Here is a 26,037-nt window from a genome sequence, read left to right as displayed (position 1 = left end):
TTGGATGCTGTGGAGGCCCGCTGTGATGTCCTCTACCCCAGCATTGGCTGCAGGAAGGGCAGCAACATTACCACTCTGGCTTCATAGGCAATGGCAGTGGTGATCAGTGCCAATGCTGCACAGAATAGGTTGGCCATCCAATGCAGATAGAGGATGAATGATCTCACCCATGTAGCCAGGGCATGGCAACCATCTCATCACTCTAAACTCAACACTCAAGCCCATCACATATTCTCTGGCATCTCACTCACTGCCAGCTCAAGGGAAATCACCATCCATTCTCACACACATACACTCACATGTCCATCTGGCCTCACCTTCTCTGGAGGCTGCCTCCTCAGCTCTCATCATCTTGAAGCCACTTGCACAGATTAGCATGTGCCCCCACAGATTACCCTCTTTCCCTAGAACTGCCTCATCCTGCAGCCTCTTTCCTTGCCTGAGGCCACTTCTCCCCGTTCCCCAAGCAAGCACTAGCCCTGCAACCATTGACAAGTCACCCACATATGGCTGATCTGGTAGGTAAAGACCTGCCATCAGCCCCCGCTAACAGTGATGAGGTGCTGTGAAGCCTGGCGCTGATGACTGCGAGTGCTGACCGAAGCAAGGTAGACAAACAAACCTTGAATCCTAAGCGAAGTGCAGCCCGCCAAGTGCACGTCGCTTATGTGCTGTTTTCCCACCAACGTGGGCGAATGATCCAATGGGGGGAACTATTCTGGTGGGCTGGCCTAATAATGATACTGCTGATGTATTACAATGAGGTTTCCAATGTCCAATAGTGGAGAATGCAGCCCACCATCGATGGGCTGAGAGGACGATTGCAAACTGGTTTCATGCTGTCATGAAACCGATCGAGCCATATTGTCCACTCATGTCACTGAACACACCCGAGGCCAGCAGACATGGAACATCCCAGCCTATGTCAGTGTCCATACTCCACATGAGCCTCCCCCTATCTTTCTTCATCTCAGCCTATCAGCAAATCCTTCTACTCCTTTCTCCCTCATGCACTTACCTACCCTTGAATGCTATTTTCCTCAATCATTCCTTGTGGCAGTGAGTTCCATGTTCTCATCACTCTCTTGTTAAAGAAGTTCCTTCTCAGTACTCATTGAATTTATTGGGGAGCATCTTATATTTATGGCCTCTAGTTTTGAACTTCCCTTAATTTAAAAAGTATTACAAAGTCTCTACAGCACAGAACAGGCCACACAAGCTTCTTCTCACCTCTCTTCATCCAACATAATCAACATATCTTCCTATACCTTTCTCCCTCATGTCTAAAGCAAGTGCAGCCTTCTCTACCCACCTGAAAATTGTGTTCGGACCTAAACAAAAACAGGACCCTGAGTTTAAAATTTTAATAAGGCCTCCACCAGTTTCAGATAAAAGCACAAGCTGCCCATTTCTAAGCCATCTCAAAAATCAAGTCAGGAAGGCCATGGGGGTCCTGTGGGTGGTAGTTCTTTTTTTAAAAATTGCTTGCCTATCACAGTATTACAGTGATTATAGGGTGACAAGCAAACAAAAATTGCCCATATAAATTAAAGTACCCTCACAATAAAATTGTGTCAGATCTACATATGCAGATGGCACAATTGGTGGCTGCATATACATAACCACATACTCAGAATAAAGGTCAAGGCTCCAACCTTATTAAAAAGGAAAACAATAAAAATGCAGCAATCATAGGATTCAAAGACAAACTTAAAATGGCGCATGGAAAACCACAACACAATTACAAGTACACAAACTATGGTATTGCAACTATATATATGCAATAGCCCAGCAGAAAGCAGAACATAAAACATCCAAAGGCCATGAGAGGCATCGCTCGTAGTATGGGCTTAAATCAACTGTCCTGGGCTTCTCAATTATGAACAACCCTCAAAGTCAAAGCATGACTGAAGGCACTCATTAACACAAAAGGTAATTTTAGAGGTTAGTTTAATAATACTGTGAAAAGAGCAATCTGTTATGCAATTATGCCAAAAGTCTTATTTTTCACATTAGAAATTGATGGCAAATGAAAACATTTTTAAAAAATATTGAAGTAATTTGATTCATTCAACTTCTCTTTCACTGGTAGAATTTGTTGACATCAAGGCAGCATTTGATCAAGTGTGGCATCAAGGAGCCTTAGCAAAATTGGAGTCAATGGGAATCAGGGAATGGGAAAACTCTCCACTGGTTGGAATCATACCTAGCATAAAGGAAGATGGTTGTGGTTGTTGGAGGTCAATCACCTCAGTTCCAGGATATCATTGCAGGAGTTCCTCACAGTATTGCCCTAGGCCCAACCATCTTCAGCTGCTTCATCAATGGCCTTCCTTTCATCATAAGGTCAAAAGTGGGGATGTTCGCTGATGATTGCACAATGTTCAGCACCATTCGCGACTCCTCAGATACTGAAGCAGTCCATGCCCAAATGCAGCAAGACCTGGAAAATATTCAGGCTGACAAATGGCAAGTAACATTCATGCCACACAAGTGCCAGGCAATGACTATCCCCAACAAGAGAGAATCCAACCATCACCCCTTGACATTCAATGGCATTACCTTAACTGAATCCCCCATCATCAACAGCCTGGGGGTTACCATTGACCAGAAACTGAACTGGACTAGCCATATAAATACTGTGACTACAAAAGCAGATCAGAGGCTAGGAATTCTGTGGCAAGTAACTCACCTCCTCACACCCCAAAGCCTGTCCACCATCTACAAGGCACAAATCAGGAGTGTGATGAAATACTCTCCACTTGACTGGATGAGTGCAGCTCCAATAACACTCAAGAAGCTTGACACCAACCAGGACAAAGCAGTCACTGCCACCAATGAACAGTGGCAGCAGTATGTACCATCTACAAGGTGCACTGCAGGAACTCACCAAGGCTCCTTAGACAGCACCTTCCAAACCCAGGACCACTACCATCTAGAAGAACAAGGGCAACAGATACATGGGAACATCACCACCTGTAAGTTCTCCTCCAAGCCACTCAACGTCCTGACTTGGAAATATATTACCATTCCTTCACTGTCGGTGGGTCAAAATCCTGCAACTCCCTCCCTAATAGTATAGTGGGTGTTCCTGGACTAATAGACAGCAGCGGTTCAAGAAGGTAGCTCACCATCACCTTCTCAAGGGGAATTAGGAATGGGCAATAAATGCTGGCCTACATCCCATGAATGAATTTTTAAAAACTTAAATTTGATTTGTTTTTTTTTAAATTTTCATAGCAATTCCTCTCTGGGACTTTTCACCTACTCTCCTTACACTTGATTTGCCCAATCCCTACATTTGGACTTTTATGATTATGTAATTTTGTGCAATCCAAGTGTGACACTGAAGCTTGTGTTTACGTGGCATTACACCAAACTAGAACACCAAAGTGTGATAGACAAGCTGCATTCTAGAAGCAAAGTTTTTAAAATATTACTAACAGATCTTGTGATAACGGTCACAGTGAATCAGAAGTTAGGGAATTGTTAGGCATGAATGTTGAGCAGTTATGTGAATTTCCAATGAGATCCATCCAGAAACAGTGAAGACTGTATATTTTTGTGCTGTTGTTAGGAATAGAAGACTTCTTCCAAACATCTGGATCAGGTGTAGCACAGTCAGATGTAAAGCAAAGGTCACTCTACTATGCCTCATCAACACTTTTTCAGCTGCAACCTCAGAAAAACATTCATAAGGCATCTGTACAGTATTGTCCCCCCATTTCCCATAGCAGCCAGCTTGTGCCCAATGTGGGTGAGATTGCTAATTGGTGTTGAATTAGGAACAGATTTATAATAGAGCCTAATGTCCACTAAGATGGAGACTGGCCAAACCAATTTCACACAGAAGCCTCCAAGCCACAAGACAGGAAACTTTCATCCCATTGATCTGGATTGGATTGGAGGTGAAAGGTGAGTGCCAAACTCACTGTTTTGCCCAGCTCATCAGGTTTCAAAAATAGACACCACAGAAGTACAATGGCCTGTTTATGTGAATCCTTTTTTTAAATTTGCAGTATAAGCATGTAATATGATATAAACAGTCCTTGAATTTAATATTCTAAACTTTTCTTCTCTCATCCAGGAAAATCATATTGAAGAATGTTCCAGGAAATCCACAAGGCTTCTACAAACTACCACCATAACTTCAGGGGGAAAAATGGTGAAACAGCATAAATGGCCATTTATACCATTTCTTCAGGGTTTCCACACATCTCTTGCTGAAGTTGCAGCAGGAGATTGTTAACCCGCATTGAAGCTGCCATTCCTTTACATGTTACCCTGAGAGGATTGCTGGGATGGAAGGAACATTAAATAAACATGCCACCATTTTAATGAATTACATAAGCAAAAAGTCTGTATACAGTTACTCACATAATTTACCTCAGAAAGTATTCCAACCATTCATAGGTTACGTTATTTTAATAAAAGCAAAATACTGCTGATGCTGGAATTCTGAAACAAAAACAGAAAATGCTGGAAAAACTCAGCATCTGTGGAGAGAGAAACAGAGTAAATGTTTCGAGTCCGTATGACCCTCCTTCAGAGCTGAAGAGAAGTGGAAATGTGATGAAATTTATACTGTTTAAGGGGGTTGGGGCGGGTGGAGCTGCATAGAAGGCTAGGAATAGATGGGGACAAAGGAGGGATTGGCAAAGATGTCATGAACTGAAGGACAAGGGGGTGTTGATGGTAGTGGTTAGTTCTAACAAAAAAAGGTGCGAACAGTGACACTATTAAAGGTAAGAAAGCAGAATGTGACTCTAGCAGAACAAGGGTAGCATTGTGTGAAAGAACAACATGGAACAAGTAACAGATGGATCTGCGGGGGATGGGGTGGGGGACGGGGCAGTGGTGGGGGAAAAAAGGATAGAAAATGGGATAAAAAAGGGGATAAAACCATGGATAAATGAATAAAAATAAATGGATAAAAAATAAAAATGGATATAGGAAATAGGGGATCAAAAGGAGGTGAGGATGGAGGAGAGAGTTCATGGTCTGAATTTGTGGAACACAATGTTAAGTCCGGAAGGCTGTAAGGTGCCTAATCAGAAGATGAGTTGCTGTTCCTCCAGTTTGCGTTGCGCTTCACTGGAACATTGCAGCAAGCCAAGGACGGACATGTGGGCATGAAAGCAGGGCGGTGTGTTGAAACGGCAACCGACGGGAATGTCTGGGTCATGCTTGCGGACAGACCAAAAGCGTTACACAAAGCGGTCACCCAGTTTGCGTTTGGTCTCCCCGATGTAAAAGAAACCACATTGGGAGCAGCAGATGCAGTAGATCAAACTGAAGGAGGTGCAAGTGAAGCACTGCTTCACCGAAAAGGAGTGTTTGGGACCTTGGACGGTGAGGAGGGAGGAGGTAAAGGGGCAGGTGTTGCACCTTCTGCGATTGAATGGGAAGGTGCTGTGGGAAGGGGATGTGGTGTTGGGTGGGGGGTGATGGAGGAGTGGACCAGGGTGTCCCGTAGGGAACGGTCCCTATGGAATGCTGACAGGGGTTTGAGGGGAAGATGTGTTTGGTGGAGGCATCGTGCTGGAGTTGGCAAAATGGCAGAGGATGATCCTTTGAATGCGGGGGCTGGTGGGGTGAAAAGTGAGGACAAGGGGGACCCTATCATGGTTCTGGGAGGGAAGGGAAGGTGTGAGAGCAGAGTAGATGGTAGATGGGTCAGACACGGTTGAGGGCCCTGTCAACCACAGTGGCTGGGAAACTTCAGTTAAGGAAGAAGGAAGGCATGCCAGAAGCGCTGTTTTGGAAAGTGGCATCATCGGAACAGATGCAATAGAGGTGAGGAACTGAGAGAATGGGACGGAGTCCTTACAGGAAGTGGGGTGAGAGGAGCTGTAGTTGAGGTCGGCATGGGAGTCGGTGGGCTTGTAATGGATATTGGTGGACAGACTATCACCAGAAATCGAGACAGAGAGGTCAAGGAAGGGAAAGGAAGTGCAGGAGATGGACCATGTGAAGGTGATAAAGGGGTGGAAATTGGAAGCACAACTGACAAATTTTCCCAGGTCCAGGTGAGAGCATGAAGCAGCACCGAAACAGTCATCGATGTACCGAAGAAAGAGTTGTGGGAGGGGGCCTGAGTGGCTGGCAGTGTGTAGGAAGAAGTGTCTCAGAGTTGCTGCTCAGCATCTGCGAGGTACAGGTCAGTACGCCAGACAACAACAGCACCACCCTTGTCAGCAGGTTTGATAACAAAGTCAGGATTAGACCTGAGGGAACGGAGTGCGGCGAGTTCAGAAGGAGACAGGTTAAAGTGGGTGAGAGGGGCAGAGAAATTGAGATGGCCAATGTCACGCCGACAGTTCTCAATGAAAAGATCGAGAGCGAGTAAGAGGCCGGGGGAGAGGTCCAGGTGGAAGGAGAATACCAGAGGCAGATGAAGGGATCCGTGGAATAGGGGGAGGACTCCTGCCCTAAGAAATGAGCACGGAAACGAAGCCGGCGGAAGAAGAGTTCAGCATCGTGCCAAGCCCAAAGTTCATTGAGATGAGGGCGTAAGGGCATGAAACTGAATCCTTTAGTGAGTACTGGACATTCAGCAACAGAGAGGGGAGGGTCAGAGGGTATGGTGAATACACAGCAAGAGCTGGGATTAGAAGACGGGATGGGGTCAGGGGGATGGGAAGGGGTGGAGGATCCTGGATGGGCATTGGTATCAATAATTATTACTTTCCTGTTTGGATACAAAAGTTAATCAGTTAGCTTACATGTTTTAGGGCTTTTCCACAAGATTGGAAGGAAATGAAATGTATAAACAGCATTATCTCTTAATATTCACTGGATTCAGGGAATGACCCTTAGGTGCCTTCTGAAGCCAAAAAGAGAAGAGGGGTTCACTATGATTGATGAGGACAATAGCTAATGAGAAGAACTACAGAGCAACAAAGTACAAAACAATGATTTAATACTACAAATTAATTCTCAGGCTTGTAACACAGAAGTAAGCCTCTGCAATATGTTTCCAGAGAATTACAACACCACACAGGCAAGTTTATGAATAAAAATAAAGATTTTATTAAGAGTCATTTAATTTAGTATGCTATAAATTTACCAACTGTGGAACATTAGAAGGATCCAACCTTTCAATATTTTTGAAGGAATTTGGTTGAATTAACATCTCCTTTGACAGTCTTTCCTCACTGATATCACCTGAATTGTTGTTGTCATACATGCTTAGTACCTTCCTATATCTTCTAGTTGCTTTGCTTGTTTTTTGCTTTGTAATTTTCCTGCTGATTGTTCTGATTTGTTGCTATGTTATGAATACAAAATTTGAGTCAATCAGTTGCAAGTGTACACACGTAACATTGACTGCATATCACAAGTGGGATTCAGAGGTGTGTATTCTGAGGGGTGATACAGGAAATGTTATGCATTAAGTGTGAAGAACAGGAAATGCATGCATGCATACCATTTTTATTTTATTACTAGTACCTGTTCCATGGCGCTGCTCATGTAAGTCAGTCAGAGGATGCACTGTTTTATTAGAATAGGAACATTAGGTTATGTTAAGCAGAGTGCATGATCCTGCTGTTAAAATGCATGTGTTCTTTAAGTCAACAAAGTCTAACTGATGTTAACATTAACTTGCATTTATGTAGTGCCTTTAACATGTTTTGAAAAAAAGCACAAGGCACTTCACAGGAGCATTATCAAACCAAATGTGATGCCAAGCTATATAAGGAGCTCTTGGGAGAGGAGACCAAAAGCTTGGTCAAAGAGCTAGATTTTAAGAAGTATCTTAAAGAAGGAGAGAGAGGTAGAGAGTTGGAGAGGTTTGGAGAGGGGCTTCCAAAGCCTAGGGCCTAGGCAGCTTAAGGCATTGACTCCAATGGTGGAGTGATTAACATCGGGGATGCACAATGGGCTAGAATTAGATGAGTACAGAGATCTCAGTGAGTTACAGAGTTGGAGGGGATTAAAGAGGTTGGGAGATGCCGGGGCATGGAGACATTTAAAAGCAAGAATGCAAATTTTAAAATCAAGGCATTGCTGGACCAAGAGCCAATGTAAGTCCAGGAGCACAGCGCAGCAAGCACTAGGTGGGTGTGCTCAATATAAGTTACTTAAGAGCTTGCAGATACTGTGACCTGTGCATTTTCTTTTGCTGGAGCATTTGCACATTCTTAATAACTGCTGATTCTTAATACACTTTGACACAGAAATTTACATTAGACTACTGTAAAGCAAATTGGCAGCGCTTTTTAAGTAAGTCCCAATTTTTATTTTCACTCACTTCAAGAGATGTAGTATATTTTAACTTTGTGATGCAATTCAGCAGCCTATTTCACATCTCTCCTGATTTTTATTTCTGCAGGGACCATCTTTAAGCTTTTGAAAGCCTTTCTTTTGCTGCCAGCTGCCACCTCACTAGGTACGTGGCTATAAGACACCAATCAGATCATGATCAAAGTGGGAAAATATATGGCATTTACAGGCCATGAGATTGTGAAGCTGTAGACAGCAATGACACCCACAGCCAAGAGGTACAATTTGGGAGACAGAAGGACCAAAGGCAGGAACAGGTAGTTTAGCCCCATGGGATTAAATTAGCTTCCACAGAAAGTTCAACTCCTTTTGGGGCTGCAGCTTTGATCTGCACTGTGTTTCAAAAGGCTCTTACCGGGCTTTCTGTGCCAGTTAAAAGTGAAATTGCACTGCTTCAACTTTCTGGGCTATCATCAGGATATATGCTTATGGTATATTTTTAGAGGGGTCAGCAACACCCTGGGTATATAAATGACCCTATACCTGCAAAATGGGATGACATAGGATGGAATGGGATCTAATGCAAGTTCGTTGGGCAACTGGGACGTCTACACTGCTATACCAGTGGAGTGGGTGACCCAGGCAGAGCAAAGATCCAGAAATAGCAGAAAACTATGATAGGATGGGAAATGGTTAGTGCTAGTAAAGAAAAGTACTGGTGTTACAGGAGGTTTTATCCGACTGAATGCAAACAGCATTTGCCGCTGCAGGTGTAACATAAAGTATTATGATGCTGAATTCCTGCCAGAATCTGAACTCATTGCTTATGGTGTAATGTTTTCTCCGTGACATTCTTTGTGGGTGCGCCTTATTATATAAATAAATTTTGAATTCAAATGTTTTAAATAAGTAATGCAGGAAGTGCCAACTTTGATTTTTACTGAAATACTAGTGTTTCAGACTGGTGTGAAGCAATCCCCTGGCTATAATTTCACTGAATAACATATTTGATCAAACAATGATCATGAGAAGTATTTTGGTTCCTCATCATCAATAGGAGAAAGAGTCATATGATATGATTGATGTGATTAGATTCAGAGTATAGTTACTTGTCAATCAGAGCTCAGTTCTAATATTATTCAGTTCTCTGAAGTACTACTAAAACTGAATTAGAAGTATCAGTGCATAATAGCTGATCATGGCTTAGAATAAATTCTTTGTGTTCCCCAAAGCCGTATGGGATCAGAATGTCATAGGTTCAATCCCTGGTATGTATTGATTCACCCAATTTCCACACAAGGTATCAGATGAAGTGCCACTTCAGCTTCAGATTTGGTAATTATTCAGGTACAGTGATTACTAGGGGACCTGTCAAAATCACTCAGTAGAACCAAATTCTGCTATCGCTTTATCAGGATATTTTACTTATGAGGTAATTACAATATACTGCAACTGAGTTAAATTCACACACTTTCAAGTAGGGGAGAATTCAACCAAGATTCCCAGTCCTGATCACAATCTTATGATTTCTTCTGAAAGGCGCATGTTTGTGGACGCTGAGGGAGAACACAATTGGACTAGGCAGTGATGCCCTCCACAGTTAAATATATTGGCTGCGTGCCCTGGCCAGGCTCACACATCAATAATGGTCATTTAGGTGGGATATTTGAAGTTGGCCAGCATGCAGAGAGCCAGATGTCAGCAAGGAATAAGATCTTCAGAGAGGGAAGTGAGAAAATGAGGGATAAAGTAAATACAGTAGAGCAATCCAATTCAAGTACATCTTAGATATTCATTTAACTTTTAAGGTTCCTTCAGTGATGTTTGTCATGGCAGGAAGTGTGGATGGTGTATGAATTACAACAGTGACCATACTTCCAAAAATACTTCATCGCCCAGAAAGCACTGTACAAAAGAAAGTCTTGCTTTTTCTTATGGATGCTTTGAACATTGCAACTTCTGTTTACCAATCAGTTGTTTAAGGTACTAAGGAGTTCCTCAAGCTATCCACTCAAGCTGACCATACATCACATGTATGTGAAAAAATTCGACTTCATTAAATTAAATTCCAAAGAGGATCTTAAAAGTTACTATTTAAAAATTACTATTAAAAGAATGCCAAAGGTTCAGTTCAACTGTTGCTAAAATGCCTGCTCCCAGTGCCACTTTGCGTGCCAGCTTCAGATTTGGTAATTATTCAGGTACAGTGATTACTAGGGGACCTGTCAAAATCACTCATTAGAACCAAATTCTGCTGTCGCTTTATCAGGGTATTTTACTTATGAGGTAATTACAATATACTGCAACTGAGTTAAAAAAAGTCTTGATGGTAACAGCAACTCCAGGCTTCACCTCAATTCAGGTTTCCCATATGCCTGCCTGTGACAGTTTTTCCAGCCTTACTACTTCGGTTTTCAAACTACCAATGATTAAAGTTAGAAAAACGTAATTGTTTATTTTAGTCTCCAAGGCTGGCACTTATAACGTCACAGGATGTATAATCCCATTTTTCAAAGCTGGCTGCACTGTAGTTAAAATGCACACCAAAGCTCTTACCTAATTATTTATATTGTAATTAAATGTTGGTCCAAATAGGATGTCATCCACAATCCCTCCCAACAACTGAGTTGTATAACTATATATGTGTGAATACACACACAGGCACGCACGCATCAGGGCTGTCATAATAATAAATGTATTAAAATAAACTTTATGTTCATTTCCAGGTTTGTTCATCATTTGATCTATTAACAAATGGTTTCTGGCTTACTGCTCAGTGTTAAGTGTATTTTTTTACTGCGTCATTAAGCACACATCTGTCATAAAATACGAATGGAATAATTGATAATGGAAAATCCAAGTCAACCACTTTTGTTATTCACCACAGGTAAGTGGAACTCTTTTAAGATGAAATTTTGATGGAAAGCTGAACAATTTCAAGAGTTTCTGTCTATCAGGTACTGCATGATAGCTTCCACAGCAAACACTGACGGTCAAGTATTTTACAACCAAAAAGAGAGCTCAGTCAGTATTCACAGAGCAAAAACAACTTATTATTCAAAGCTGCTGAAGAAAGAAAATGGAGGAGTTGCATGTTGTAGAAAGTCAGATGAATGAACCGACTTGGAAGTTAAATGCAAAGGCAAATTAAAAGCTGCATGAAGAGCACAAATGAAATAAAGGAATAAGAAAATGAAAGCTAATTATAGAAAAAGAAGCTAGTTGATCAGGGAAGTACTAAACTGGAGTGGCAAATGAAGATGGACACGTTGCAAGAAAGAACAGCATAATTAACGGTGAAGGAACAACTTTGGACATGCCTTCAACAACCAGCCCCTGACCCCCACCATGCACCCCCCAGCCCCCATCCTCACTTCCCTCATCTCTTTTTAACTTAGAATGCATATATCTCCAACATAGCATCACCAATTTTCATCCCCATTGTGACCATCCATTTTAGTCAACAAGCCCAACAACTCTCCAGCATACCCACATCAGAATCAAATTGGCAATCTTGGAATGGTTGTGAAAGTGTTTTATGGAGGAAGATTGCCACTTTATCCAAGCTGTGTTATTGGTACAAGTGGAGGTTTCAGATAACAACATATTGGCTGCAAATCTGACATCTAAAATTTATCCAATGTTGGCAGATTTTCATTGCTGGTTTCTGCTCCCCTATAGAGTTTTCCTACAGGATTTTCTGGCCCCGTTATGGGCGGGACCCACAGTGGGTGAGGCCACGCCCCAGCCATAAGTCCATTGACTTGCAGCTGGACCAGAAAATTGCAGTGGTGGGCAGATGTGGAAAATCCCGTCGATAGGTTACGTACAACCCAAAGAGCTTCTGGAGCAATAGTGATCTCCAGCTACCTAAACCACAAAAGATCACTGCTGGATGGTGTGACTCAATACTTGTTTTCCCAGAATATGGTTTCTTTGTATCAGTCTCCAGGGTTGTGCTAGGACCAGTTTCCATTAAATGAAACTGAACCTCCCAGAGAGAGCACAAGAATTGTCTTTTGGAATATGAATGTGGTATCCTGAGAAGCATTTATTGTCCTCTCTATCCAATATTTATCCTACACTTGCCCTGATTATCAATCCTCCCCTTCAGCCTGCTTTTCCAACACCACCTTTTCCAAGTCTGTCTCCTGTCAGCCCCAGCCCCACCTCTCCCAAACACATATTGCAAATCCTGACTCACCCGCCTCCCCCCCACCCCCCGCCTCTACCCCCCAACATGAGGTCTTTTGTGAAGCTAGCAGCAGCACAATATTACACAGCTCTATCCCGGCCTGTTCAAATGTCATGTTGACTGCTATAATGAGGCCCAAGGCTCAATATCTGGGGTGCCTCAGGCCTCACATTCAAGAGCAGGTAATGTATCTTGCACACCCAAAAATGGGCATGCCTGAATTTCTAGCCCTAAGTAATTCAAGTCTTTTGGGACCAAGCCCAAGTTTTAATGAGCCCTAAAACGTGAGTACTTTTGTGAGTAAATTTTGGAAGCATCCCAGTCTGGAAAAGATCGACAGCAGCAGAAATGGAGGTGGCGTCTGGCTACATTAATTCCAATAGCTCTTGTGAGGCTGGGGGCTGGGGGTGGATTGCTGTCACCCAACATCAGTAACGAAGATGGCATTCCTGCACACCTGACTCAAGTAGTCCCAACAAACTTGCAGGTGTAGACATGTAGGCTCGTCCCTGGGTAGGGTTGGCCATCCATAAAGTAAGCACTTTCAAACTTTAACAAAATTTTTCAGTTGGGCTTTCTAACTTCGGTGACAATCAGCTGGCTAGTGCCACATTTGTCTTACCTTTCTTCATCATCACCATCTTGTGTGCATCCAAGCAGCAACAATACTGCCACAGCAACCACCAAAAATATGCAAACTCTTGAGCTGGGGCAAATTGGTAGGACCAGGCTGAAGGAAAGAAGTCCTACTCCATCGCGGTTATGACAATGGAGTGAGATAACGGGTTTTCTGGTGCAGGATCTTTAATGCCCACCTTAACAAGCAAATGGAAATTCAAAGGAATGCACCCTCAACAATGCGGCAGACCCTCAATACTGCACTACAATGTCAGCTTACAGTATGAGTTCAAATCCCGGAGTGACATGCTCCAAGCCTAAATGGGCGTACAGCCATTAGTTTGAGAAAGACTGGAAGGCAAAATGTACTTGTAGCAAAAATGGAAATAGCAAAGTCAAGAAACATCTTTAATAGGTGTAATATTTGCATCCCTTCATGAGGTCATTAAAATAAGGTAAAAAGCACTGATTACTCAGTTTTATTTCTTATATACATATTTTATTTATTTATATATTGTATTTTATTATATACATATTTTTATCTTAAAGTAATTTAGTAGTAATCGTGTTTTATTAATCTAACTACAAATTAATGCAAAATATAACTTAATGAAGCATAATTTTGATTACACAGAAAATTAGTTTGTTTACAGAGAACTTGGCAATCTACTGCTCCCCAGGCATGCATAATTCAAATGCAACACTTATAATAATGCACCAGATTGGGCATATATATTGACTTTAATATACTGTACTCTAATGAAAATCTGGGGAAAACACCAAATTACTTGTTCTACTGTAGCTAATGCTGCAAATTTCTGTTGGACTCTTTGGATGTGTCACCTCCTCTTTTTAAGGCAACAACCTCCTAGTTTATTCATAACTAAAATGAGAGGACCACACAATGGATAATAAGGGCTTCCTTCACAGTAAAAGGTATGGGGCGGAATCATCCCAGATTTGCACTAAGTGCGGTAGCAGGTGGGTAAAATGATGTTTTAACCATCAGCTGCAATGGTGGGTTTTCATGCCATATCGTCCCAAACCCGTCACATTACTTATGCATTCCTGGAAAACATGTCGTTTCCATGGCAGGTTGGCTCTCACTCACCCCCTCCATGCCATCACCTCACCGCTTCATCATGCCAGGCATCATATTTAAAGTCCAGCTGCGAGTACACATCTCTGTGCTTCCAGCCAATGACTACTGCAGGGATGATGTCCTCAAAAGCAAACAAGACTGCAGTCTCCAGGTTTAATGATGTATCACTGGAATGCCATTTGGATGCTGTGGAGGCCTGCTGTAATGTCCTATACTCCCGCTCTGTCCACAGGACAGGCAGCAGCATCACCAATCCAGAATGGCAGGCGGTGGTAGCGGTGATCAGTGCTAGTGCTGCACAGAAGAGGTTGGCCATCCAATGCAGATAGAGGATGAATGATCTGATCCGTGCAGCCAGGGTATGGCAACCATCTCATCACTCTAAGCTCACACACTCAAGCCCTTCACACATTCACTGGCATCTCATTCATTGCCAGCTCAAGGGACAGACCACCCTTTCTCACACACATACCCTCACATGTCCATCTGGCCTCATATTCTCTGGAGACTGCCCCCTCAGTGCTCACCATCTTGAGGCCACTTGCACAGTCAACATGTGACCCCCCCAAACACACCTTGGGATGCCTCACTGCCCCAGTATAGCTCTCGTCCTGCAGCCTCGCCGCTTGCCTTTGGTCACTTCTCCCACTTCCCCAAGCAAGACCTTGCCCTGCAGCCACTGAAAAGCCATCCACATATGGCTGATCTGGTAGGTAGAGACCTGCCCGTGAGTCCCCCTAAAAGTGATGTGGTGCTGTATGTGAAGCATACACACTGATGACTGCGAGTGCTGAACAAAGCAAGGTAGGCAAACAAACCTTGAAGTCCCGAGTGAAGTGCAGCCATCAGGTGCACGTCACTTATATGCTGTTGTGAAACACATCAGCAGGTTTTCCCGCCAATCCAGCAGAGGCCAGAATCGCAGCTCGCCATCAGTGGGCAGAGCGGGTGATTGCAAACTGGTTTCATGCCATTGTGAAACCAATTGCGCCATATCGTCCACTCATGCCACCGAACACGGCCGACGTCGGTGTGCATGGCAAAATCCCAACCATGGTTTCTCTTTCAACACATCTGGTATAATTCCTATAAACATGCCACAAGGAGGTTGATCGCAGGTGTTAGCATCAAGAAAATCTTAGGTATAAGATTCAGGTCTCACCCCATTCCTAAAGCAGTTCTTCACATTCCTTTTCTTTCTCTTTCTTCTTTGGTCTTATTGTCCTATGCTTTTTTTGTGCCTTTTCCCTCTTTCCTCTACCTTTTTTCTCTATTTTTCCCTTCTCTTGTGTTGCCCCATTTCAGTCTCCCTCTATTTGCCTTTATTTTTGATTCTGACTCCACTGCCTATTTGCCTGAATTGTGAGCATCATGATTGTGACATTCTTTTGTTGCATAGAAGGAATAAAATAATGCTTTGGCAAAAGAACTATTGCAGTATTCACAGCAACAGGGAAAGTTCCCTCTTAAATTTGGAGAGCCCCAAAATTATAATGGAGGGTATTTAATAATGTTATTTATATTATGCCTTCATAATATATTTTGCTTTTGTTTGATCACCAAAAAAAATAAAGCTGCATTTTTTTTTTATTCTTTAATGGGATGTGGGTATTGCTGGCAAGGCCAGCATTTGTTGCCCATCGTTAAGTGCCCTGAACTGAGTGGCCTGCTAGGCCATTTCAGAGGCCAGTTAAGAGTCAGCCACATTTGCTGTGGGTCTGGAGTCATGTGTAGACCAGACTGGGTAAGGATAAGAGATTTCTTTCCCTAAAGGACATTAGTGAACCAGATGGGTTTTTACAACAATTGAAGGTGTTGTCATGGTCAACATTACTGAGACTAGTTTTATATTCCAGATTTATTAATTGAATTTAAATCCCACCAGCTGCTGTGGTGGGATTGGAATCCATGTCTGCAGAACGTTAACCTGGGCCTCTGGATTACTAGTCCAGTGATATTACCACTACATCACCGTCTCCCCCTCCAAATAAAGTGTAGAAGTAAGCTGGATAGTCATCACCCACAAGACTATCCCCGATTGAATGCAGGACAGTCGTTAAGCATGACAATAAAAGCAGCTTCGACAAGTAGCTTAAAAATATACATAGCTTAAACATAATGTAACGATCTGTCAAAATAACTAAGAAGCTACTGGCAGTCACTATAGCTAATATGTGTCTTTTAGTTGGTCAAAATTTAAAAGATATAAACACTATATGGATTCTGAAGTCTTGTGAATTAAGGGAGAGCAGTAATAACAGTTTTAACACAACTGGAGCATTTCTGCAAAGTAGCTTCCAATTTTGAGCAATGCTAAAAATTTCAGGGCAAATCCAGAGGCAAGACCTGGGTCTGACTCCAGAGAAAACGAAGCAAATCTTCCTAGAACTTACAAGACATTGGTGTGACCCCGCATGGAATGTACTGTCAGATCAGGTTTAAAAACAGATTCAGATGCTTAGAGAACAGAGACACTCCTGACCAGATTCTCTCTACATTTTTTTCTTAACCATTAGTAGAGGAGCTCTGTGCAGACAAGCGGGCATGCAGGCACAGTATTCTCTCTCCAAGGTAAAAGAATTGTAGTTTGAGCCAGGCAGTACATGAAGAGACTAAGAACCTGGGATTGTTCTCCTTCAACCAGAAAAGATGAAACGGCGATTTGAGAGATGTTCAAAGTTATGAGAAGTTTTGATGAGAGTAAATAAGGAGAAACTGCCTCCAGGAAACTGTAGGCAGGTCAATAAACAAAAGGCTCAGATTGGCAAAAGAACCCATGAAGAAATGAAAAGAATATATTTCACACAGGAAGTTGGTATGCAGTGCCTGAAAGAGTAATGAAGCAGATTCAATCGCAACTTTCAAGACAGAGTTAGATAAGTACTTGAAGAAGAAAAATGCAAGGCTATGTTGAAAAAGCAGAAAATTGGGCCTTATATTGGATAGCTCTTTCAAAGCTTTCAACCTCAATTACCTGAATGGCTTCCTCCTATGTTGTGTGACTGTATGAATTTGTAAGTTGTTATTTAAACAACAGACTTATACTACTTAAAGGTAAAATGATAACAAACACAACATAAAAACTCATCTTTTTCAGAATCCCTTGGGTGCCTATCAGAAGATGGTAAGTAGGCAATGGCATTACCAGGGTTGTACGTTCACCATAAGCCAAAAAATGATTCTAAGCAAACCGCAAAAAAGTCTCATCGGCAACATTAAAAAATAAAGGGGCAACTAGAGACAGAGATGTAGTGTCTGTCACAAAGTGTTGAAATGGATTTTAACATAATTTAGTTTTGATTTCTAACTCTTTTCTGTAAATTTGTTGAATATTTTTCTTTGAGCAATGCTCACATCATTGAAGTAAACAGGTCTGGTGTAGTTACCATTTCCAACAGAGTGAAGAATCCAAATTAACATATGTAATTGAATAATAAGATTGCTGAGAGTACCAAAGTTGAGAGTACCAAAGTTAACACTATACTTTTTAAAACAATAATAGCCTTTATTAAAAGAACACAAACTGAAAACTGCTACATTATGGAAAATAAACTACGGTATTCATCTCATAGTTCATATAGCTCAAGAATACAGCCAACAATACCTGATGGCTTACTTTTGCTAAATTGCTAGCTCCAAAAATGTGTGCTCAATTACTATGAAACTCAGTCACATTTTAAAAACTTAAGAGAAAGACAAAAAATTGTTATTGACTCAGTGGATAATTCATGTATTGGAACATTTTCCTTTTTCATCTTGGTCCCAGATTTGAATATTGTTTAGACTGGTAGATTTTCTAGATTTACTTCCCCACCCCTGATGATTGTGAGGATCCTACATGAAATGAATTTGGACAGTCATAATATGTTTGGTGAAATTTTGTATTAAATGAAGTGAGATAAACAGAACATTTTCCACCTCTCTTATGGCACCAAATGTCCATATCAAGCACACCCAGGTGAAATATCAAAAGCAGAACTAAACCTTACCTTTATTTTCACAAAAACATGCCATAAGCACTTCATAATGCATTAAAATACTTTTAATTTAAGAAAACTACAGTAAGTTGCAAGGAATCGAGTATAAAAATTGATAATTTAATTGTTTACTTTTATTTTTGGTCAATTTGGTGCTTGTTATGATGAAGCATGTCAGTGTTGGTGAGGGAACGCTCTTCCACTCCTAATGCTGCAACAAGCATTCCCAGGTCCTAGCAGACACAGGTCAAGAATATTTGAGAACTACATCTAAAGGACAGCCCTAAACTATAGTCGTTGGTATTTTTATGGCTTCTCTAAGTGAGGGCTGCTAATTAATGTCACATTGGGCCAGGATATGCTGAGTGGTAAATGAGCAGTGTTAGAATTGCATATATACTTCCTATGGGCTTTTGTACTGGAAGTTCCTCTCAGCCAATCGTCCAGAAGTGCAGCACCCTCTACAGGGCACCTGGAACTTACGTGAACATGGAAAGTCACTATAGGCAGAATTTTTCCCATGTCAGGCAGGCCGGTCGGGAGCGGGCGCGAGCAGGTGTGGAGCCAATCACAGCCCGCGATCGACTCCGCGCTGCCATTTTACATGGGTGGGCCAATTAAGGCCCGCCCAGTGTGATGCATGGCCGGTAGCGCTCAGCGCTACCTGTGCAGGTGGGGGAAGGAGGGAGAGTCAGGGCCTGCCCTCTTTTGTGCGATATCCCTGCCTCAGGAGATTAAGTTCATGTTGAAATCTTTAAATAAAGAAAAATAAAAATTATTTAGACATGTCCTCTCATGTGATAGTGTCACATGAGCTGGGACATATTTATGAATTGTTCAAAAAATATTTATAGATTTTATTAAACCTTCAGGAAACCTCATCCTACCCGTGGATGGGGTTTCCTGAAAAATGCAAAGGCCGCATGGGCTCTTCGCCTGCCCATCAACCTTAAGGTTGGATGGGCAGCCCTGTTAATTATCTAAATTGGTACCCTGATGGCCTTAACAGGCCTATGACAGTTCGGCAGGCGCACAGCCGCCTCCAGCATATGCCAGCCGAACGAAAGAGTTGAATGACGCACGGAGCTGCCTCAGGCCACATGCCCAACGTCACCATGTATCATTTTAAGCGTCGGCGTGCCAGGCCCACCCTGCACACTGATGTGAAAATTTTCTCCTATGTGTTTCCCCAACCAGATTGATGAATCAATAATAAACAGTGCAGAGTCTAAACCAGGAAGTTTAAGTTTGAATATTAAATTAAACATCAAATCAGGTGCAGAAAACAAAACAAAGAGACAGGCTGGATTAAGAGAGAAGTAACAAGACATTAAAAAGTTAAAAGTGTTTTATTTAAATTGTTTTATTTTTTAAAATCTCCAAGAATAATTAAAACCTGAAGAAATGAGGTTCCACACTTGTAAAAAATGATTTTCAGTGCCAATGAAGATGTTTCATGGTAATTAAGGCTAACCACTCTGTTAAAAGGGCACGTACACAGGAATGAACAAGCCCTTTTTTTCTGGCAAGTTTAGTCCATGTCAGGAATCATCTGGAGGAGTGGGCATCTCAGACAGCAACTTATGGATTTCCTCGTCTAATTGCGCACATGTAGTCAGCAGACGTTATTGTCCAATTCGCACATAAATAACGGTGAGCACTGTTAACCTCACTATTATTTTCACAGAAAATTCCAGCCATTCTGATGAGTTTTGGCTTGTGAATTCATGTCTTTTAAGATCTTTACAGCTCTCAAAGGGAGGAAACCTAAAGCTCATCCATCTATGCCAGAGTTTACGGCCCCCTGCCAGGCGGGTTTTGGAAAATATGTCAGGTACCCAGCCCACCTCCTTCCCATTGACCCTAACCTGTTCCCATAATACATTTTTGTTTCAGATTTCCGGCATTCGCAGTTTTTTGCTTTTATTCCCATAATACAGGGGCTGGGTAAGGCGCCTGCCGTTAGGCCAACTGAGGCCTTTAACTGCCCTAATTAAGGGCCTCAATCCACCTCCATTGCCATAAAACACTGGGCAGTGGCAGGCAGGCCAGAGTGCAAAGGTCATTTTTGAAAAGGCAGGAAAGGAGGGGCTCATCATTTTGGGGGTGCTGTGCGCAGCAGGGGCACCCCTCTCAAGAGGCCAGACCTTCATTTGTTCCTCTCTGCCTTCCCTCCAAAACCCAGGTCCCCTCCCTCCCTATGTTCCCTGATCCCTCCCCACTCGCCATGATCTTCTGGGGCCCTCCTTGCAACCCCAGCAGTAACCACTACTGAGTTCAGGCACTGTTGGGATTGCAATAGCTGCAAGCCAATCTGATTGTTCGGCAGCTCACAAGGGCAGGACTGCCTGTCCACTGAGGGCACAAGACCAACCCTCAGACTGTTTAGCCTGGCCCCAGTGTGTAAATGCTGCAGGGAAGGCTTTGTAAAAGTTGATCTGTTCGGGACCAACTTTCCTTCAGGGTGTGGGGAGGGGTGGGGCAAGTGTAACCAGATCACCCCACCATCTCCCCCACGGACCCCCACATCAAATCCAGCCCCATGATTCAGATGTGGGTGCCCTAACCCATTGCACCATCCAGCTCCCTGTTCATTGTTCAGTGTTTTTTTTAAGTTTCAATGCTTCCCTCCTCCAGTGAGGATCCAAGTATTCGATATGGATATGTGGGCTTTGGCAAAGGACCTGAGCAACTATTGAACCACATGCATCAGAACATATTGCAATCCTGTCATCACCAGATAATCACTATGTGCACTTCAAGTAGAGGATGTTGGGTAGCAATCTGGAGTGGGAACTCTGACTAATGTTCAACTTCCCAGTCTTCATGACTCAGCTAATCATTTGATAACCTCACTGAGCTATAAAGTTAAAACCATAACTGGGACCAATTTACAAAAATAGTGACAAAGAAAGATCTGTGTTAAGTCTATGTTAATTTATAAATTCTATATTCAAGATTTAATATTAGCCATAATTCCAAAGAAACATTCTACTTACAGAACTGCCACTGGCTTCCTTGTGATTCCCATTTCTTCCATAATAAAGCAATTTTGAGCATAAATATTTATTTGTATCTGTAATTATATTTATGTCCCATTCCAGAACTTCTGATTTGCTGGCCTTTTCCCTTTTATCTAATTTCTCCACCAACTTTCTCTAATTGCCAAACTTGAAGAAAGGCTAGTTGGGCAAGGTGTCAATTCCTTCAAGAAATGAGAACTGAAAGGAAAAATACAGATAGAATAGAAAGAGAGAAAGAAAGATACATACAAGTGAGAATTCCACCTGTATACTGTGGAAAGCTTTGAGAAATTGGGCTGATTAAATTTTCCTCCCTTCCAACTTAAAGTTCTTTATATTATCACTGTTTTTTTACTTTGGTGATATTGTTATTCTGTAAATGGATATAGCAGGATATGTGAAATAGGAGAGCCATAACCCTCAATGAATCAGAAAATGGATTAAGATCATTAAAATAGGTTTTATATGGGCAAAGGAAGTAACATTATTGGCAAAAACGATATACAGAATAATAGATACCTAGAGTGATTACAAGGCAGTAATCTCATCAAGTGGTTCAGGTGGCAGTATAACCTATGAGAATAAGGCATGAGCAGTTTATAATAGCCATCTAAACCCAGGGATGAAATTACAGCCTTGAAGTCACCCTCATGTATCTTTTTTCTCTTTTTAATATATAAATTAAAGCTTGCAGGGTTATTTTGTTGAGTTTTTTTTTTGCAATGGCAGCAAGTGGCAAATGGCAGGTGGCAAAACCAAATGGCTTTCATATCATTGATTCATCATAATTTCTGCATTGAATGATTAATAACTTGGAGACAATCACTGCAAAGTTATCAAATATATCTTTGGAAATATCTTTTCTTGGAAATAACAGTCAGTATACAAAATTTTGTATCACATGTATGAAAAGTTATGTGCATTGTGTAAGGTATAAAAATGCCATTAGCTTCTGCCCAAACTATGTCAATGCCTTCACATTATATTCTATCAGGCCCTCAGCTTATTCGTGTGTCAGTGCATCTTAGCCAATGGTACTAATCGGAACAAAAATAATTATTAATATAAATGGAAACAAATGAATAAAATCATTATCCTTACACAGTTAAACCTCTTATCTGCCAGTTTTTTTTCTCAATCTGAGTAGAGGACTTAGCTGTTGTTTTCTGGTTTGAATTTCTCAAACACCAGTAATTAAGATGCAGCCTATAGTAATCAACTTCCAGATCATATGGCCTCAAAACAATACAGTGTTTAGAATACCGAAGCAATATGCACACACGCATACTCAGAATCAGTACATAAAAAATGTGAATTTATTTTATTGCATTTTTACAATATGTATTGTGGATTATAAGTAGCTCACAAAACCCTGGAGTAATGGAGAATGACAAACAGACCACTCATGAAGTTGATCCTATAAGTCAACCTGCCTGTGGTGCTCAACAGTTAATAAGCTGAACATTGCTCAACCAGTGCATTTTCATAAGCATGACTTCCATTATGGGCTTATATATAAGCATGAACGTTTTTAAAGAGAAAAATGAGGCATAAAATGTTGTAAAATTCCCCACTGCAGCGTCAGTTAGGGTAGTTATGTCTATGTGACTGCTCCATTATAACACTAGTTCCCATCAATATGTCTCGCGTCAGTTTTACCTGATTATATTAGAAAGTTTTTCTCAACACATGCACTGTGACCTGGATGTATTTGTCCATTTTTTTTCTCTTTCACACATTAAAGTACATTGAAACTGCAAGCTTTTGGATAACCTTGTCACCTTCACAAGCCTACATCACAGTTTAAAATATACTATGTCCAGGATAGCAAAAACTATTTATGGTCTTTTGCATTCTTCATATTTGATGACTTGTCAAATATCAGACCTATGTTGCATTCTACTAATGTATAGCAGATGTAACATAAGAAAATCTAAATTGCAAATACAGAGACAACAAAAAGTTTGATATGCTTTTGAGAAAAGGTCAAAATGCCTGGTTTAAAATGTTTTTTTTCTTGTTGTTAAGATGGAAAATGTTCATACACTCAGATATAAGCCCCCAACTTAAAACTTTATCACATTCTTAAAACTCTGACCCCACCTTACACAACACAGGAAGTTAATAGGACTTCAGAACTCTGGATAAGATACACTTATTGTACAACTTTCAATATCATTCTGCAATCCAAACAGAAAAACGTCATACAATGAACTAGCAACAAACTGCTATTAAAAAGCCATGAAACTGAACAGAGGCAGACTCCCCTTCAGGTAACTAATACTTCATATTATTCTAGCATTCTATGAATCCACAATCTAAATAATTAAAGAAGACACTGGACCCATCAATTTAATTTTGAAAGAAACATTACATTAGCAAGCAATCCTCTCATCACAGTGAAGAGATAATAATGATATGAATATCAGAGCAATTGTAAATGTATTAAGAGACTGAATAACAAGTAGGCAGAAAGTAGCATTTTGGAGTAAGTGAACTAATTTAAAAATGCATAACCACTGCAACACTACAGCAGAGTATGTTACCAACACCTTTCAACTACCTCCAGTTGCTGCAGGTGACTTTAATTTCCAATTTTTCTGAGGTTCAGTTTACAATATGAAATGATCAGAAATAAAATTGTTTACCTTGATAAAAGGTTAAATACCATTTTGATACCATTCCGCAAATTCCACCCACCCCACACACCTTGCAATGCACATGACTGACTATACTCTGGCCTTTAGTTCGCCATTGCTCTCTTCATCTCTCTCTCCCGCTATCTCTCTCTGGGCAGGGTTGTGCTGAGTGTTGCTCAGTTTCTGGTTTTTGCTCTGTTTGTGGTTAGGGTCGCGTCTAAAGATCTGCCTCTGAGTCTGATTGTAGCTGTGGCTCAGCTTTCAGGCATCTCCTGTGGTTGATTAAGTCGAGTCTGGCTCGAAGTTGCTGGGCGCTGTCCGCTGCTGTTATGGTGCTGAAGCCCCCGTCATCCGAGGCCTGCCTGTCACCAGCCGCTGCTGCCAGTTTGGCAACTTTCACTGGATACCGCTCGCAGCACGAATCGCTCCAGGCTTAGCTCGGTGCTGGGTCGAGAGCCAGGGCTTTGCGGGGAGCGGGGGTGGGGGGAAAGAGAGAGACCACGGGGAACGCTGACATTATTGCAATCACTTCATTTCCAAAGACATTTCCATACAAACGCACAAAACAGACACTCAAAGACCTAAACTCTGCTCAGGTCTACTTGCATTTAATCATTTAAAAATATTGCTACAACTCAAAACTCAGAGCAGAGCCTTTTGGCTGAAATTTCAGGCGGAAGATGGCGGAAGGAAAACCCAGCCCACTGCTTCTAGGCCAAATGTTATAAATTTTAAACAAAATCTTTGCATGTATGTCTTTGGGTGTGTTTTGTTTGCATTTTTTTTCTCTTTCTTTAATTTTCATTCGGGTTTTTTTTTTGCAATTGGGATAATTTTGATTAAACACTATTATTAATATTTTCCCCATCTTCTTACCTGAGCATGGACTGTTCCTTCTCTTCCTCCTGGCGTTGCCTGTCCATTACGGCCAGGATGATCTTCCTCTCCTCCTCGGTGAGGTGGCTGAGGTCCGGCATGTCGGACATGTCGGCGGCAGCGGGCGCGGGAGAAGCGGCGGCGGCGGCGGCGGCTGGAGGAGGAGGAGGAGCCGCCGAAGCAAGGAGAGATGGATGAGGGTGAGGAGGGACAGGGCCGGGCTGACGCGGGCCCCGAGGCCCGAGCGGAGCCGACATCTTCAATGATAATCAAATCTAAAACAATTACAAGAGCGGGAAGGAGGCAAAGAAAGCGGAGCCGATGCAGATGGTGTGCTGGCCTGGTAATACTCCCGGGCAGCAGCTATAAGAGGAGAAAGCTGCTCCAGTCACATCGAAATTATTTCCACCGCTCGCTGCAATTCGCTTCATAATTCTCTCTCTCCATTGATGCATATGCACTTTAAAGGAAGGGGGAGGGGGAATCCGCAAAAAAAATCTATTAGTTAGGAACGGCGATGCATTTTCTCTTCTTGTCTCTCTCGCTGTCTGCTAACCCATCACTAACATCATTAACGAGCACTTTATTCCTGCACCCAGCCCATCGCCTCCCTCGCCACTTGTGCAGGGAAAAAAATAAAACCAAATCAAAAAAACCCTCAAAAGTTCAATTTTTTTTCAAAAAGGCCTATAAGGAAAGACAAGGCGGAGTCTGATTCCAGCACGTAGCAGACACCACACACACACGCATACACAGCTAAAAGGATATATTGACTGTAAGAGTGAGGAGAGCGCGAGAGCGCGCTTTCATTGACTGCGAACTCCCTGCAAACTCCGGAGTGGATTATTGATCAGGATCTGGAGCGCTGTCAAATTGGCTTCTGCTCAGCTCCCTCATCAACGTTTCCTATCCTGCCTGGCCCAAGAAGAGGCAGAAATCCAATTCCATTTGGAACTATTGTGCTGAGATTTAATTAAGGTCGGTTCTATTTGCCATTATTAAAAATCGGTTTGCATGCATGCATTTTTTCTGGAAACACTATTGAGTTACACCGTGCATAAGCATTAATCATCATTTTATCATTAAAATTCAGACCTTTGCTCGCTATGAGGGAAGACGGTGCATTTAACTTTGCAGTAGTAACGGATTAGGCTATTGTTGGTCGTTTTATACACATGACTTCTCTTTTATTTTCCGTCGAAATTAAACGCTGAGCACGTTATACACTTTTAATCACCAACAAAAATAAGCCAGATTTCAGGGGCCCAATATAAAGTCACGCATACTGTGTAACATGGAATCTGACTTATTTAAACAGTGGGATTTTCAGGAACAATTTAAATTTGCCATCCAACGGTAGAGTAAAATTATATCTGTTTAA

General features: G+C 41.9%; 1 protein-coding gene across 1 annotated transcript in view; it reads right to left on the bottom strand.

Moving 5' to 3' along the window:
- The window catches only part of rims2a (regulating synaptic membrane exocytosis 2a), a 1,407,304-nt gene extending 1,382,391 nt beyond the window's left edge, over positions 1–24,913 (bottom strand). Inside the window, 2 exon segments of the mRNA XM_041189340.1 lie at positions 24,657–24,777; positions 24,853–24,913. Coding sequence (XP_041045274.1) covers positions 24,657–24,777; positions 24,853–24,913 — 182 coding nt within the window.
- Between the last annotated feature and the right edge of the window lie 1,124 nt (positions 24,914–26,037).

The sequence above is a fragment of the Carcharodon carcharias genome, chromosome 6, assembly GCF_017639515.1.
Source record: "Carcharodon carcharias isolate sCarCar2 chromosome 6, sCarCar2.pri, whole genome shotgun sequence".
Taxonomy (NCBI): Eukaryota; Metazoa; Chordata; class Chondrichthyes; order Lamniformes; family Lamnidae; genus Carcharodon; species Carcharodon carcharias.
The sequence above is the reverse complement of the archived record's forward strand: the minus strand, read 5'-3'. Positions and strand labels throughout refer to the sequence as shown.